The sequence below is a fragment of the Bombina bombina genome, chromosome 11 (assembly GCF_027579735.1).
Source record: "Bombina bombina isolate aBomBom1 chromosome 11, aBomBom1.pri, whole genome shotgun sequence".
Taxonomy (NCBI): Eukaryota; Metazoa; Chordata; class Amphibia; order Anura; family Bombinatoridae; genus Bombina; species Bombina bombina.
In genome coordinates, this window is record NC_069509.1 from 20,389,392 (window position 1) to 20,406,461 (window position 17,070).

The 17,070-nt window shown below is 34.6% G+C and overlaps 1 protein-coding gene across 3 annotated transcripts in view; it reads right to left on the bottom strand.

Annotated features, from left to right (window-relative positions):
- LOC128642320 (uncharacterized) overlaps positions 1-17,070 on the bottom strand; it is a 74,018-nt gene that overhangs the window by 31,564 nt on the left and 25,384 nt on the right. For 2 of the 3 annotated variants that reach the window (XM_053695049.1, XM_053695048.1), the window contains 3 exons: positions 12,347-12,565; positions 3,456-3,466; positions 3,273-3,302 (listed from right to left, as the gene is read on the bottom strand). In XM_053695049.1, the coding sequence (XP_053551024.1) occupies positions 3,273-3,302; positions 3,456-3,466; positions 12,347-12,565 (260 nt within the window). The remainder of the gene's footprint in view (positions 1-3,272; positions 3,303-3,455; positions 3,467-12,346; positions 12,566-17,070) is intronic. The other variant, XM_053695050.1, reaches the window with a different exon arrangement.

Sequence of the window (17,070 nt, forward strand, 5' to 3'; positions counted from 1 at the left end):
TAACCATTAGATGCAGCAGTTTGTGAAGAATGTTTATAATAATGTTATACCACTTGTAACCACTAGATGCAGCAGTTTGTGCAGAATGCTTATAATAATGTTATACCACTTTCAACCATTAGATGCAGCAGTTTTGAAGAATGCTTATAATAATGTTATACCACTTGTAACCACTAGATACAGCAGTTTGTGAAGAATGCTTATAATAATGTTATACCACTTGTAACCACTAGATACAGCAGTTTGTGAAGAATGCTTATAATAATCTTATACCACTTGTAACCACTAGATGCAGCAGTTTTGAAGAATGCTGATAATAATGTTATACTACTTGTAACCACTAGATACAGCAGTTTGTGAAGAATGCTTATAATAATGTTATACCACTTGTAACCACTAGATGCAGCAGTTTTGAAGAATGTTTATAATAATGTTATACCATTTGTAACCACTAGATACAGCAGTTTGTGAAGAATGCTTATAATAATGTTATTCCACTTGTAACCACTAGATGCAGCAGTTAGTGAAGAATGCTTATAATAATGTAATACCTCTTGTAACCACTAAATGCAGCAGTTTGTGAAGAAGGCTTATAATAATGTTATACTACTTGTAACCACTAGATACAGCAGTTTGTGCAGAATGCTTATAGTAATGTAATACCACTTGTAACCACTAGATGCAGCAGTTTGTGCAGAATGCTTATAATAATGTTATACCACTTATAACCACTAGATACAGCAGTTTGTGCAGAATGCTTATAGTAATGTAATACCACTTGTAACCACTAGATGCAGCAGTTTGTGCAGAATGCTTATAATAATGTAATACCACTTGTAACCACTAGATACAGCAGTTTGTGCAGAATGTTTATAATAATGTTATTCAACTTGAAACAACTACATGCAGACGTTAGTGAAGAATAACCACTAGATGCAGCCGTTTGTAAAAAATGCTTCTTATAATCTTATACCACTTGTAACCATTAGATGCAGCAGTTTTGAAGAATGCTTATGATAATGTTATACCACTTGTAACCACTAGATGCAGCAGTTTTGAAGAATGCTTATAATAATTTTATACCACTTGTAACCATTAGATACAGCAGTTTTGAAGAATGCTTATAATAATGTTATACCACTTGTAACCACTAGATGCAGCAGTTAGTGAAGAATGCTTATAATAATGTTATACCACTTGTAACCACTAGATGCAGCAGTTTTGAAGAATGCTTATAATAATGTTATACCACTTGTAACCACTAGATGCAGCCGTTAGTGAAGAATGCTTATAATAATGTTATACCACTTGTAACTACTAGATGCAGCAGTTTTGAAGAATGCTTATAATAATGTTATACCACTTGTAACCACTAGATGCAGCAGTTTGTGAAGAATGCTTGTAATAATGTTATACCACTTGTAACCACTAGATGCAGTGGTATGTGAAGAATGCTTATAATAATGTTATACCACTTGTAACCACTAGATGCAGTGGTATGTGAAGAATGCTTATAATAATGTTATACCACTTGTAACCACTAGATACAGTAGTTTGTGAAGAATGCTTATAATAATGTTATACCACTTGTAACCACTAGATGCAGCAGTTAGTGAAGAATGCTTATAATAATGTTATACCACTTGTAATCACTAGATGCAGAAGTTTGGAAGAATGCATATAATAATGTGATACCACTTGTAACCACTAGATGCAGCAGTTTTGAAGAATGCTTATAATAATGTTATACCACTTGTAACCACTAGATGCAGCAGTTTTGAAGAATGCTTATAATAATCTTATACCACTTGTAACCACTAGATGCAGCAGTTTTGAAGAATGCTTATAATAATGTAATACCACTTGTAACCACTAGATGCAGCAGTTTGTGAAGAATGCTTATAATAATGTTATACCACTTGTAACCACTAGATGCAGCAGTTTTGAAGAATGCTTATAATAATGTTATACCACTTGTAACCACTAGATGCAGCCATTAGTGAAGAATGCTTATAATAATGTTATACCACTTGTAACCACTAGATGCAGCAGTTTTGAAGAATGCTTATAATAATGTTATACCACTTGTAACCACTAGATACAGCAGTTTGTGAAGAATGCTTATAATAATGTTATACCACTTGTAACCACTAGATGCAGTGGTATGTGAAGAATGCTTATAATAATGTTATACCACTTGTAACCACTAGATGCAGTGGTATGTGAAGAATGCTTATAATAATGTTATACCACTTGTAACCACTAGATACAGCAGTTTGTGAAGAATGCTTATAATAATGTTATACTACTTGTAATCACTAGATGCAGAAGTTTGGAAGAATGCTTATAATAATGTTATACCACTTGTAACCACTAGATGCAGCAGTTTTGAAGAATGCTTATAATAATGTTATACCACTTGTAACCACTAGATGCAGCAGTTTTGAAGAATGCTTATAATAATGTAATACCACTTGTAACCACTAAAAACAGCAGTTTTGAAGAATGCTTATAATAATGTAATACCACTTGTAACCACTAGATGCAGCAGTTTTGAAGAATGCTTATAATAATGTAATACCACTTGTAACCACTAGATGCAGCAGTTTTGAAGAATGCTTATAATAATGTAATACCACTTGTAACCACTAGATGCAGCAGTTTTGAAGAATACTTATAATAATGTTATTTAACTTGAAATAACTAGATGCAGGTCTTTTCTTCGACAAAGGATAACAAAAAAATTTGATAATTACAATATTATTTTTTTTTACTGTACACTTTAATTCATTAAAGAAAATGTATGAAATATCTAATGTAATCTCTGATTTATTCCTACTTTCATTAACCTTCTCTTCTGAGTCTTAATCAGACATAAAATTCATTTTGTGTCATAATTCAGATACGGCATGCAATTTTACATACTTTTTTTAATTAACTTCTATTGCTAATTTGCTTAGTTCTCTAGGTTTCCTTTTCTGAAAAATATACCTAAGCAATGCATTATTGGGAGCAAGCTGTCTGCTGATTGGTGGCTGCTCTTGCATACCTTGTTGTCATTGGTTCAGCCAGTTATTGCATTGCTGCACCATCAATAAAGTATAGTGAGAGAATGAAGAAAATATAATAATAGAAGTGAATTGTAAATAGGTTTAAATTTGTGTCAGAATCATAAATGAAAAATGTGGGGATTTATATCCGATTTAAACACCAAACTTAATATGAAAATATTGCTACAAGTCACGGTTATGGTTTTACTTTATCTATCTTACCTGAAAGTTTCCTCCTACGTTTGCCGGTGGCTGTTAAATTAAAAGTAAGAGAAATACAATCCTATGAAATAACTTATATAGCAGAGAATAAAAAGAGTATTAGTCAAAATAAGTCTTTTCAGTATGGAAAAAATAATAATATCTGGATATTAGTACAAGAATGTAAAAATGAAATGTACTTACCAAAGGAAGAACTGTAAAAAATAAAAATAAAAATTATTAAGTGAGAGTTCATCAATAAAGAAAAAATGTCAGTATAAGGAGTGGCTGTTTTCTGTTATTTATGTGTTTAAATAAAACAGATTAGACTTTATCATTGTCACATTGCTGCCTGAGATGATGATGATAATAATAATAATAATAATAATAATAATAATAATAATAATAATAAATTATCCCTAAACAAAAACAAGTATATAATATGTTACTACTCTATGTATCCCAGTCTCAACTGTACCACTGATTAGTGACTAAAGCTAAGTCTTATTCATCTGAGGTGTCTCATGTCGGTATCACTAAACAACAACTAGTATATAATGTGTTACTATATATCACAGTCTGTAGTACTGATTAGTGACTAGAGCTAAGTCTTATTCATCTGAGGTGTCTCATGCATATATCACTAAACAACAACTAGTATATAATGTGTTACTATGTATCACAATCTCATCTGTAGTACTGATTAGTAACTAGAGCTAAGTCTTATTCATCTGAGGTGTCTCATGTCTGTATCACTAAACAACAACTAGTATATAATGTGTTACTATGTATCACAGTCTCACCTGTAGTACTGATTAGTAACTAGAGCTAAGTCTTATTCATCTGAGGTGTCCCATGTCTATATCACTAAACAACAACTAGTATATAATGTGTTACTATATATCACAGTCTGTAGTACTGATTAGTGACTAGAGCTAAGTCTTATTCATCTGAGGTGTCTCATGTCTATATCACTAAAACAACAACTAGTATATAATGTGTTACTATGTATCACAGTCTCACCTGTAGTACTGATTAGTGACTAGAGCTAAGTCTTATTCATCTGAGGTGTCCCATGTCTATATCCCTAAACAACAACTAGTATATAATATGTTACTATGTATCACAGTCTGTAGTACTGATTAGTGACTAGAGCTAAGTCTTATTCATCTGAGGTGTCTCATGTCGGTGTCACAAAACAACAACTAGTATATAATGTGTTACTATGTATCACAGTCTCACCTGTAGTACTGATTAGTGACTAGAGCTAAGTCTTATTCATCTGAGGTGTCTCATGCATATATCACTAAACAACAACTAGTATATAATGTGTTACTATGTATCACAGTCTCACCTGTAGTATTGATTAGTAACTAGAGCTAAGTCTTATTCATCTGAGGTGTCTCATTTCTATATCACTAAACAACAACTAGTATATAATGTGTTACTATGTATCACAGTCTCACCTGTAGTACTGATTAGTGACTAGAGCTAAGTCTTATTCATCTGAGGTGTTTCATGTCTATATCCCTAAGCAACAACTAGTATATAATGTGTTACTATGTATTACAATCTCATCTGTAGTACTGATTAGTAACTAAAGCTAAGTCTTATTCATCTGAGGTGTCTCATGTCTATATCACTAAACAACAACTAGTATATAATGTGTTACTATGTATCACAGTCTGTAGTACTGATTAGTTACTAGAGCTAAGTCTCATTCATCTGAGGTGTCTAATGTCTATATCACTAAACAACAACTAGTATATAATATGTTACTATGTATCACAGTCTGTAGTACTGATTAGTGACTAGAGCTAAGTCTTATTCATCTGAGGTGTCTAATGTCTATATCACTAAACAACAACTAGTATATAATGTGTTGCTATGTATCACAGTCTGTAGTACTGATTAGTGACTAGAGCTAAGTCTTATTCATCTGAGGTGTCTAATGTCTATATCACTAAACAACAACTAGTATATAATGTGTTGCTATGTATCACAGTCTCACCTGTAGTACTGATTAGTAACTAGAGCTAAGTCTTATTTATCTGAGGTGTCTCATGTCTATATCACTAAACAACAACTAGTATATAATGTGTTACTATGTATCACTGTCTAACCTGTATTACTGATTAGTGACTAGAGTTAAGTCTTATTCATCTGAGGTGTCGCATGTCTATATCACTAAACAACAACTAGTATATAATGTGTTACTATGTATCACTGCCTCACCTGTAGTACTGATTAGTGACTTTAGCTAAGTCTTATTCATCTAAGATGTCTCATGTCTATATCACTAAAAAACAACTAGTATATAATGTGTACTATGTATCACAGTCTCACCTTTATTACTGATTAGTGACTAGAGCTAAGTCTTATTAATCTGAGGTGTCTCCTGTCTATATCACTAAACAACAACTAGTATATAATGTGTTACTATGTATCACAATCTCATCTGTAGTACTGATTAGTGACTAGAGCTAAGTCTTATTCATCTGAGGTGTCTCATGTATATATCACTAAACAACAACTAGTATATAATGTGTTACTATGTATCACAATCTCATCTGTAGTACTGATTAGTAACTAGAGCTAAGTCTTATTCATCTGAGGTGTCTCCTGTCTATATCACTAAACAACAAATAGTATATAATGTGTTACTATGTATCTCACCTGTAGTACTGATTAGTAACTAGAGCTAATTCTTATTCATCTAAGGTGTTTCATGCCTATATCACTAAACAACAACTAGTATATAATGTGTTACTATGTATCACAGTCTCACCTGTAGTACTGATTAGTGAATATAGCTAAGACTTATTCATCTGTGGTGTCTTATGTCTATATCACTAAACAACAACTAGTATATAATGTGTTACTATGTATCAGTGTCTCACATGTACTACTGATTCGTGACTAGATCTAAGTCTTATTCATCTGAGGTGTCTCATGTCTGTATCACTAAACAACAACTAGTATATAATGTGTTACTATGTATCACAGTCTCACCTGTAGTACTGATTAGTGACTAGAGCTAAGTCTTAATCATCTGAGGTGTCTCATGTCTATATCACTAAGCAACATGTAGTATATAATGTGTTATTATGTATCAGTGTCTCATCTGTAGTACTGATTAGTGACTAGAGCTAAGTCTTATTCATCTGAGGAGTCTCATGTCTATATCACTAAACAACAACTAGTATATAATATGTTACTATGTATCACAGTCTGTAGTACTGATTAGTGACTAGAGCTAATTCTTATTCATCTGAGGTGTCTAATGTCTATATCACTAAACAACAAGTAGAATATAATGTGTTACTATGTATCACTGTCTCATCTGTAGTATTGATTAGTGACTAGAGCTAAGACTTATTCATCTTTGGTTTCTTATGTCTATATCACTAAACAAAAACTAGTATATAATGTGTTACTATGTATCAGTGTCTCACATGTAGTACTGATTCATGACTAGATCTCAGTCTTATTCATCTGAGGTGTCTCATGTCTGTATCACTAAACAACAACTAGTATATAATGTGTTACTATGTATCACAGTCTCACCTGTTGTACTGATTAGTGACTAGAGCTAAGTCTTATTCATCTGAGGTGTCTCATGTCTATATCACTAAACAACAACTAGTATATAATATGTTACTATGTATCACAGTCTGTAGTACTGATTAGTGACTAGAGCTAAGTCTTATTCATCTGAGGTGTCTCATGTCTATATCCCTAAACAACAACTAGTATATAATGTGTTACTATGTATCACAGTCTCACCTGTAGTACTGATTAGTGACTAGAGCTAAGTCTTATTCATCTGAGGTGTCTCATGTCTATATCACTAAACAACAACTAGTATATAATGTGTTACTATGTATCACAGTCTGTAGTACTGATTAGTAACTAGAGCTAAGTCTTATTTATCTGAGGTGTCTCATGTCTATATCACTAAACAACAACTAGTATATAATGTGTTACTATGTATCACAGTCTCACCTGCTGTACTGATTAGTGACTAGAGCTAAGTCTTATTCATCTGAGGTATCTCATGTCTATATACCTAAACAGCAACTAGTATATAATGTGTTACTATGTATCAGTGTCTGTAGTACTGATTAGTAAATAAAGCTAAGTCTTATTCATCTGAGGTGTCTCATTTCTATATCACTAATCAACAACTAGTATATACTGTGTTACTATGTATCACAGTCTGTTGTACTGATTAGTGACTAGAGCTAAGTCTTATTCATCTGAGGTGTCTCATGTCTATATCACTAAACAACAACTAGTATATAATATGTTACTATGTATCACAGTCTGTAGTACTGATTAGTGACTAGAGCTAAGTCTTACTCATCTGAGGTGTCTCATGCATATATCACTAAACAACAACTAGTATATAATGTGTTACTATGTATCACTGTCTGTAGTACTGATTAGTGACTAGAGCTAATTCTTATTCATCTGAGGTGTCTAATGTCTATATCACTAAACAACAACTAGTATATAATGTGTTACTATGTATCACAGTCTGTTGTACTGATTAGTGACTTGAGCTAAGTCTTTTTCATATAAGGTGTCTCATGTATATATCACTAAACAACAACTAGTATATAATGTGTTACTATGTATCACAGTCTCACCTGTAGTACTGATTAGTGACTAGAGCTATGTCTTATTCATCTGAGGTGTCTCTTGTCTATATCACTAAACAACAACTAGTATATAATGTGTTACTATGTATCACAGTCTGTAGTACTGATTAGTGACTAGAGCTAAGTCTTATTCATCTGAGGTGTCTCATGTCTATATCACTAAACAACAACTAGTATATAATGTGTTACTATGTATCACAGTCTGTAGTACTGATTAGTGACTAGAGCTAAGTCTTATTTATCTGAGGTGTCTCATATCTATATCACTAAACAACAATTAGTATATAATGTGTTACTATGTATCACTGTCTCACCTGTAGTACTGATTAGTGACTGGAGCTAAGTCTTATTTATCTGAGGTGTCTCATATATATATCACTAAACAACAATTCGTATATAATGTGTTACTATGTATCACTGTCTCACCTGTAGTACTGATTAGTGACTAGAGCTAAGTCTTATTCATCTGAGGTGTCTCATGTCTATATCACTAAACAACAATTAGTATATAATGTGTTACTATGTATCACAGTCTGTAGTATTGATTAGTGACTAGAGCTAATTATTATTCATCTGAGGTATCTCATGTCTATATCACTAAACAACAACTAGTATATAATGTGTTACTATGTATCACAGTCTGTAGTATTGATTAGTAACTAGAGCTAATTATTATTCATCTGAGGTGTCTCATGTCTATATCACTGAACAACAACTAGTATATAATGTGTTACTATGTATCAGTCTCTCACCTTAAGTAAAGATTAGTGACTAGAGCTAAGTCTTATTCATCTGAGGTGTCTCATGCCTATATCCCTAAACAACAACTAGTATATTATGTGTTACTATGTATCACTGTCTCACCTGTAGTACTGATTAGTGACTAGAGCTAAGTCTTATTCATCTGAGGTGTCTAATGTCTATATCACTAAACAACAACTAGTATATAATGTGTTGCTATGTATCACAGTCTCACCTGTAGTACTGATTAGTAACTTTAGCTAAGTCTTATTCATCTGAGGTGTCTTATGTCTATATCCCTAAACAACAACTAGTATATAATGTGTTGCTATGTATCACAGTCTCACCTGTAGTACTGATTAGTAACTAGAGCTAAGTCTTATTCATCTGAGGTGTCTCATGTCTATATCACTAAACAACAACTAGTATATAATGTGTTACTATGTATCACAGTCTCTCACCTGTAGTACTGATTAGTAACTAGAGCTAAATCTTATTCATCTGAGGTGTCTCATGTCTATATCACTAAGCAACAACTAGTATATAATGTGTTACTATGTATCACAGTCTGTAGTACTGATTCATGACTAGAGCTAAGTCTTATTCATCTGAGGTGTCTCATGTCTATATCCCTAAACAACAACTAGTATATAATGTGTTACTATGTATCACAGTCTCACCTGTAGTACTGATTAGTTACTAGAGCTAAGTCTTATTCATCTGAGGTGTCTCATGTCTGTATCACTAAACAACAACTAGTATATAATGTGTTACTATGTATCACAGTCTCACCTTTAGTACTGATTAGTGACTAGAGCTAAGTCTTATTCATCTGAGGTGTCTCATGTCTATATCCCTAAACAACAACTAGTATATAATGTGTTGCTATGTATCACAGTCTCACCTGTAGTACTGATTAGTAACTAGAGCTAAGTCTTATTCATCTGAGGTGTCTCATGTCTATATCACTAAACAACAACTAGTATATAATGTTTTACTATGTATCAGTGTCTGTGGTACTGATTAGTGACTAGAGCTAAGTCTTATTCATCTGAGGTGTCTCATGTCTATATCCCTAAACAACAACTAGTATATAATGTGTTACTATGTATCACAGTCTCACCTGTAGTACTGATTAGTTACTAGAGCTATGTCTTATTTATCTGAGGTGGCTCATGTCTATATCACTAAACAACAACTAGTATATAATGTGTTACTATGTATCACAGTCTCACCTGTAGTACTGATTAGTGACTAGAGCTAAGTCTTATTCATCTGAGGTGTCTCATGTCTATATCACTAAACAACAACTAGTATATAATGTGTTACTATGTATCACAGTCTCTCACCTGTAGTACTGATTAGTGACTAGAGCTAAGTCTTATTCATCTGAGGTGTCTCATGTCTATATCACTAAACAACAACTAGTATATAATGTGTTACTATGTATCAGTGTCTCATCTGTAGTACTGATTAGTGACTAGAGCTAAGTCTTATTCATCTGAGGTGTCTCATGTCTATATCACTAAACAACAACTAGTATATAATGTGTTACTATGTATCAGTCTCTCACCTTAAGTAAAGATTAGTGACTAGAGCTAAGTCTTATTCATCTGAGGTGTCTCATGTCTATATCACTAAACAACAACTAGTATATAATGTGTTACTATGTATCAGTGTCTCATCTGTAGTACTGATTAGTGACTAGAGCTAAGTATTATTCATCTGAGGTGTCTCATGGATATATCACTAAACAACAACTAGTATATAATGTATTACTATGTATCAGTCTCTCACCTTAAGTAAAGATTAGTGACTAGAGCTAAGTCTTATTCATCTGAGGTGTCTCATGTCTATATCACTAAACAACAACTAGTATATAATGTGTTGCTATGTATCACAGTCTCACCTGTAGTACTGATTAGTAACTTTAGCTAAGTCTTATTCATCTGAGGTGTCTCATGTCTATATCCCTAAACAACAACTAGTATATAATGTGTTGCTATGTATCACAGTCTCACCTGTAGTACTGATTAGTAACTAGAGCTAAGTCTTATTCATCTGAGGTGTCTCATGTCTATATCACTAAACAACAACTAGTATATAATGTGTTACTATGTATCACAGTCTCTCACCTGTAGTACTGATTAGTAACTAGAGCTAAATCTTATTCATCTGAGGTGTCTCATGTCTATATCACTAAGCAACAACTAGTATATAATGTGTTACTATGTATCACAGTCTGTAGTACTGATTCATGACTAGAGCTAAGTCTTATTCATCTGAGGTGTCTCATGTCTATATCCCTAAACAACAACTAGTATATAATGTGTTACTATGTATCACAGTCTCACCTGTAGTACTGATTAGTTACTAGAGCTAAGTCTTATTCATCTGAGGTGTCTCATGTCTGTATCACTAAACAACAACTAGTATATAATGTGTTACTATGTATCACAGTCTCACCTTTAGTACTGATTAGTGACTAGAGCTAAGTCTTATTCATCTGAGGTGTCTCATGTCTATATCCCTAAACAACAACTAGTATATAATGTGTTGCTATGTATCACAGTCTCACCTGTAGTACTGATTAGTAACTAGAGCTAAGTCTTATTCATCTGAGGTGTCTCATGTCTATATCACTAAACAACAACTAGTATATAATGTTTTACTATGTATCAGTGTCTGTGGTACTGATTAGTGACTAGAGCTAAGTCTTATTCATCTGAGGTGTCTCATGTCTATATCCCTAAACAACAACTAGTATATAATGTGTTACTATGTATCACAGTCTCACCTGTAGTACTGATTAGTTACTAGAGCTATGTCTTATTTATCTGAGGTGGCTCATGTCTATATCACTAAACAACAACTAGTATATAATGTGTTACTATGTATCACAGTCTCACCTGTAGTACTGATTAGTGACTAGAGCTAAGTCTTATTCATCTGAGGTGTGTCATGTCTATATCACTAAACAACAACTAGTATATAATGTGTTACTATGTATCACAGTCTCACCTGTAGTACTGATTAGTGACTAGAGCTAAGTCTTATTCATCTGAGGTGTCTCATGTCTATATCACTAAACAACAACTAGTATATAATGTGTTACTATGTATCAGTGTCTCATCTGTAGTACTGATTAGTGACTAGAGCTAAGTCTTATTCATCTGAGGTGTCTCATGTCTATATCACTAAACAACAACTAGTATATAATGTGTTACTATGTATCAGTCTCTCACCTTAAGTAAAGATTAGTGACTAGAGCTAAGTCTTATTCATCTGAGGTGTCTCATGTCTATATCACTAAACAACAACTAGTATATAATGTGTTACTATGTATCAGTCTCTCACCTTAAGTAAAGATTAGTGACTAAAGCTAAGTCTTATTCATCTGAGGTGTTTCATGTCTATATCACTAAACAACAACTAGTATATAATATGTTACTATGTATCACAGTCTGTAGTACTGATTAGTGACTAGAGCTAAGTCTTATTCATCTGAGGTGTCTCATGTCTATATCACTAAACAACAACTAGTATATAATATGTTACTATGTATCACAGTCTCACCTGTTGTACTGATAAGTGACTAGATCTAAGTCTTATTCATGTGAGGTGTCTCATGTATATATCACTAAACAACAACTAGTATATAATGTGTTACTATGTATCACAGTCTCTCACCTGTAACACTGTTCTTTATGCTGGTTATCTTCTTGTGTGCAGAAGCAGCTGATTCTGTTTCTCTTGTATTTTTAGTATACGCCTTCTTCTCCTGAGTACTAAAAAGAAACAGCTCCTTGGCCAGTCTCCCGATGCTGGGCTGGTTGTTGAGTATCCTGATCTTCTCTGAGTAGCTGCTGTCTTCCAGGTCATCAATCACCACTATAACTCTGGTTTTACCTATTAAAAAAGAGTTTTGAAACAAATGCTATCAGGGTGTTTTATAAACCAAGATTATGATAGAACTGTACTCTCTGCCCATGGTACATATGCAAATAGAATATTTGTGAGCAATGTCTAAAATATATTTCTAAAATAGCACAGATATTGCTATGAGCACAGCATTTTTAAACAACTTTCCAATTCCCATCCAATAGCTAAATGTGCACAGTCTTTTTATATTTACATTTTCTGACAGCAGCTCCTATTGAGCAGATTCACAGTATAAACATATATGCATTTCTTTATAGGCTGATGTAATATAGAATGGAAAAGAAGGCGCCACCATAGTGTACGATCAATGGATACAGACAAGCTTCAGATGCGCATGAAAAACTGGTACTTACAAGCTCCCTGACACTTGAGAAGTGTCACAAACGCCTTCTGGAACTTTATGAGTCGTCCAGCTAACTCCCACCACCGTCCTTGTAGACCCGTTCTTTGGGGTATTCGGATGGATGCCGGATAAATTGCTTTCCCGGTTGCAATCTGCTTTCTCAGGCTTCAATCTTTAGTTAGAGATAGCCAAACCCGGTTGGCTCTTGTGTGCAGTGAAGACCGTATAGTACCTTAAACAGCACACTCCAAAATCTATAAAAACAACTGCTTAATCGGTGCAGTTTCTTCGTATCCTGCAAAACTAGAGTGAGGATTATACACACGGAGACAACGAGCAACCATCATAAGCCCTGGAAGAAAAATATTCCCTACAATCAGTTTTGCAGGATACGAAGAAACTGCACCAATTTAGCAGTTGTTTTTACATATTTTGGAGTGTGCTGTTTACGGTACTATACGGTCTTCACTGCACACAAGAGCACACCGGGTTTGGCTATCTCTAACTAAAGATTGAAGCCTGAGAAAGCAGATTGCAACCGGGAAAGCAATTTATCCGGCATCCATCCGAATACCCCAAAGAACGGGTCTACAAGGACGGTGGTGGGAGTTAGCTGGACGACTCATAAAGTTCCAGAAGGCGTTTGTGACAATTCTCAAGTGTCAGGGAGCTTGTAAGTACCAGTTTTTCATGCGCATCTGAAGCTTGTCTGTATCCATTGATCGTACACTATGGTGGCGCCTTCTTTTCCATTCTATATTTCTACAGATTTTGTTCTTTTGGGACACCAGCAAAAGTATTGAAGAAGCCGCGAGCCATCATCTGACCGAGCCTGAGGGAGCACTTCGACCCCCTAGGTCTCACCAAGTAACATTGACTTAGCGATATTAAGCTAAGACATCTGAACATTCACATTTTTATCAATATCATTGACTTTTATTTTCACATCTGTGTAAGAGTTTTTTGCATATTTTATGGTCAAATAATTTTATAGCACTGTATATGTTGGCGCACTGTTCACTTGCAATTACTTTATAGGCTGATGCTGTCACATGATGCAGTGGAAAGAAAAATAAAACTAACTTTGAAATTTGTTAGATAAAAATCAACTACTTATTTGAAATTCAAAATAAAAACTTTTGCACAATCACCTAGATTACGCGTTTTGCGCTAAACAGGGTGCGTAAATAACACAAAAAACGTTTCCATAGCACTGCCATTACAAGTTACTGAAAAACCTCCTTGTGTTGTGCGATATGGTACGATAAGCTCCATACCGCACAAAAACCAAGGGCTGACTTGACGTGCTCGTGCACGCTTTCCCCCATAGACATCAATGGGGAGAAAGTGTTAGAAAAAAACTAACACCTGCGATTGCGGAATGGAGATTGCCATAACGCAAACCCATTGAAGTCTATGGGGAAAAGAAAGTTACATTTAAACTAGCACCCTTACATAAACCTCTAGTCTAAACACCCCTAATCTGCAGCCCCCAACATAGCTGACACTAAATAAAATGATTAACCCCTAATCCTCGGCCTCCTGCCATCACCGATACTAAATTATCATATTAACCCCTAAACCGAAGCCCCTAAACATCACCGATACTAAATAAACCTATTAACCTCTAAACTGCCGGCCCCCACATCGCAACTAATAAACTAAACCTATTAACCCCTAAACTGCCGCCCCCCACATCGCAACTAATAAATTCTACCTATTAACCCCTAAATTGCTGGCCCCCACATCGTAAAACACTAAATTAAACTATTAACCCCTAAATCTAACACCCCCCCTAACTTTAAATTAAATTTACAATATAACCATCTTAAAATAAATGAAAACTTACCCGTGAAATAAAAAAAAACTAAGTTTAAACTATAAATTAACCTATCATAACTATTCTAATAAAATAAACTACAAATTAAAAAACCTAAATTACATGATTAAAAAAAACCTAACACTCCGAAAGAATTTTTTTACAAATTTAAATAAACCTAATACTTCGAAAAAATTAAAAAAAATCTAAAAAACTAAAATTATGGAAAATAAAAACTCTAAGATTACAAAAAATAATAAACGAAATTATCAAAAATAAAAACAATTACACCTAATCTAATAGCCCTATAAAAATAAAAAGCCCCCCCAAAATAAAAACACACACTAACCTACACTAAACTACCAATAGCCCTTAAAAGGGCCTTTTGTAGGGCATTGCCCTAAGTTAACAGCTCTTTTACATACAAAATAATTACAAAGTCCCCCCTAAAAGTAAAACGCCCCACCCAACCAACCCCTCAAAATAAAAAAACCTAAGGGGCATTTGTATGGGCATTGCCTTTAAAAGGGCATACAGCTCTTTTACATTGCCCAAAAGAACATTAATCTTAAAAAAACACCCCAAAAAAACAACTAACACTAACCCCTGAATATCTACTCACGGTTCCTGAAGTCTGGACATCCATCTTCACCCCCAGGTGGCGACATCTTCCTCCATCGCAGGACCATCTTCTATCTTCATCCTGGTGGCGGGAGCTGTGGAGGAGCAGAGCTGTCCAGGACCGGCGATGACATCCAGCGCGGAGAGTCCGCTACATACGGTCACCGACGTACACTGAAGCTTGAATGCAAGGTACCTGTTTAAAAATGGGTTACCTTGCATACCTTTTGGCTGACATTTTCAAAACAGCCAATAGGATGAGAGCTACTGAAATCCTATTGGCTACAAAAAGCCCTTTAAAGGGCTATTGGTAGTTTATTGTTAGGTTAGGGGGTGTTTTTATTTTTATAGGGCTATTAGATTAGGTGTAAATGTTTTTATTTTTGATCATTTTGTTTATTATTTTTTGTAATTTTAGAGTTTTTTATTTTTCGTAATTTTAGTGTTTATTATTCTTTTTAAGGTTAGATTTCTTTATTTTTTTCGTAGTATTAGGTTTATTTAAATTTGTAATTTAGCTTTTTATTTTTTCGTAGTGTTAGGTTTTTTTAATCATGCAATTTAGGTTTTTTAATTGGTAGTTTATTTTATTTTATTAGAATAATTATGTTAGGTTAATTTATAGTTTAAACTAATTTTTATTAGTTTTATTATTTATTATCCTGATCGCTTCCAGCCGCTTTCAAGTTATTGCTGTTATTCCTGGCCAGCGATGGTGCGATCGTTGCAGCTGCAGGGAGGTGGGTGAGTGGCCATCGCTGGAGGGAATGATGACAGACGGGGGCAGGATCACATGTGGGGGGGCGCAGCGAGCGAGCACGGATGTCGGCACTCGCACCGGGTGGAGGCTGGAGCGTGCACAGGGGCGGGAGCAGGTGGGAGTCCTACACTATGGAACAGTGTAAAGGGAAGGAGGGAGAGAGGAGGGGGACATTTTTTATCTAAGGGATATGGGAGGGGGTGGGTGTTGGTTATTGAGGGGGGGAAGCTAAACTACAGAAAAATAAATAATAAATCAATAAAATAAAAATATATATTTTTTAATTTGTATGCAAACTGGGTACTGGCAGACAGCTGCCGGTACCCAAGATGGCGGACAATACGGTTGAGGGGGAGGGTTAGAAAGCTGATTGGGGGTGATCATGGAGTTGGGGGCCAAGGGGGGATCCTACACAGAAGAATATGTATTTTTTTTTAATTAAAAAAAAAGCCTTTTATTTTAGTACTGGCAGACTTTCGGCGGGGACAATTGTGGGGTGGAGGAGGGAAGAGAGCTATTTGAGAGGGGTCAGGGAGGGGTCAGGGGGTGGGATGTGTCAGGTGGGAGGCTGATCTCTACACTAAAGCTAAAATTAACCCTACAAGCTCCTAATTAGCCCCTTCACTGCTGGGCATAATACAAGTGTGGTGTGCAGCGGCATTTAGCAGCCTTCTAATTACCAAAAAGCAATGCCAAAGCCATATATCTCTGTTATTTCTGCGCAAAGGGGATCCAAGAGAAGCATTTACAACCATTTTGTGCCATAATTGCACAAGCTGTTTGTAAATAATTTCAGTGTGAAACCTAAAGTTTGTGAAAAAGTGAGCATTTTTATTTATTTGATCGCTTTTGGCAGTGAAATGATGGCATGAAATATAACAAAATGGGCCTAGATCAATACTTTGGGTTGTCTACTACACTACACTAAA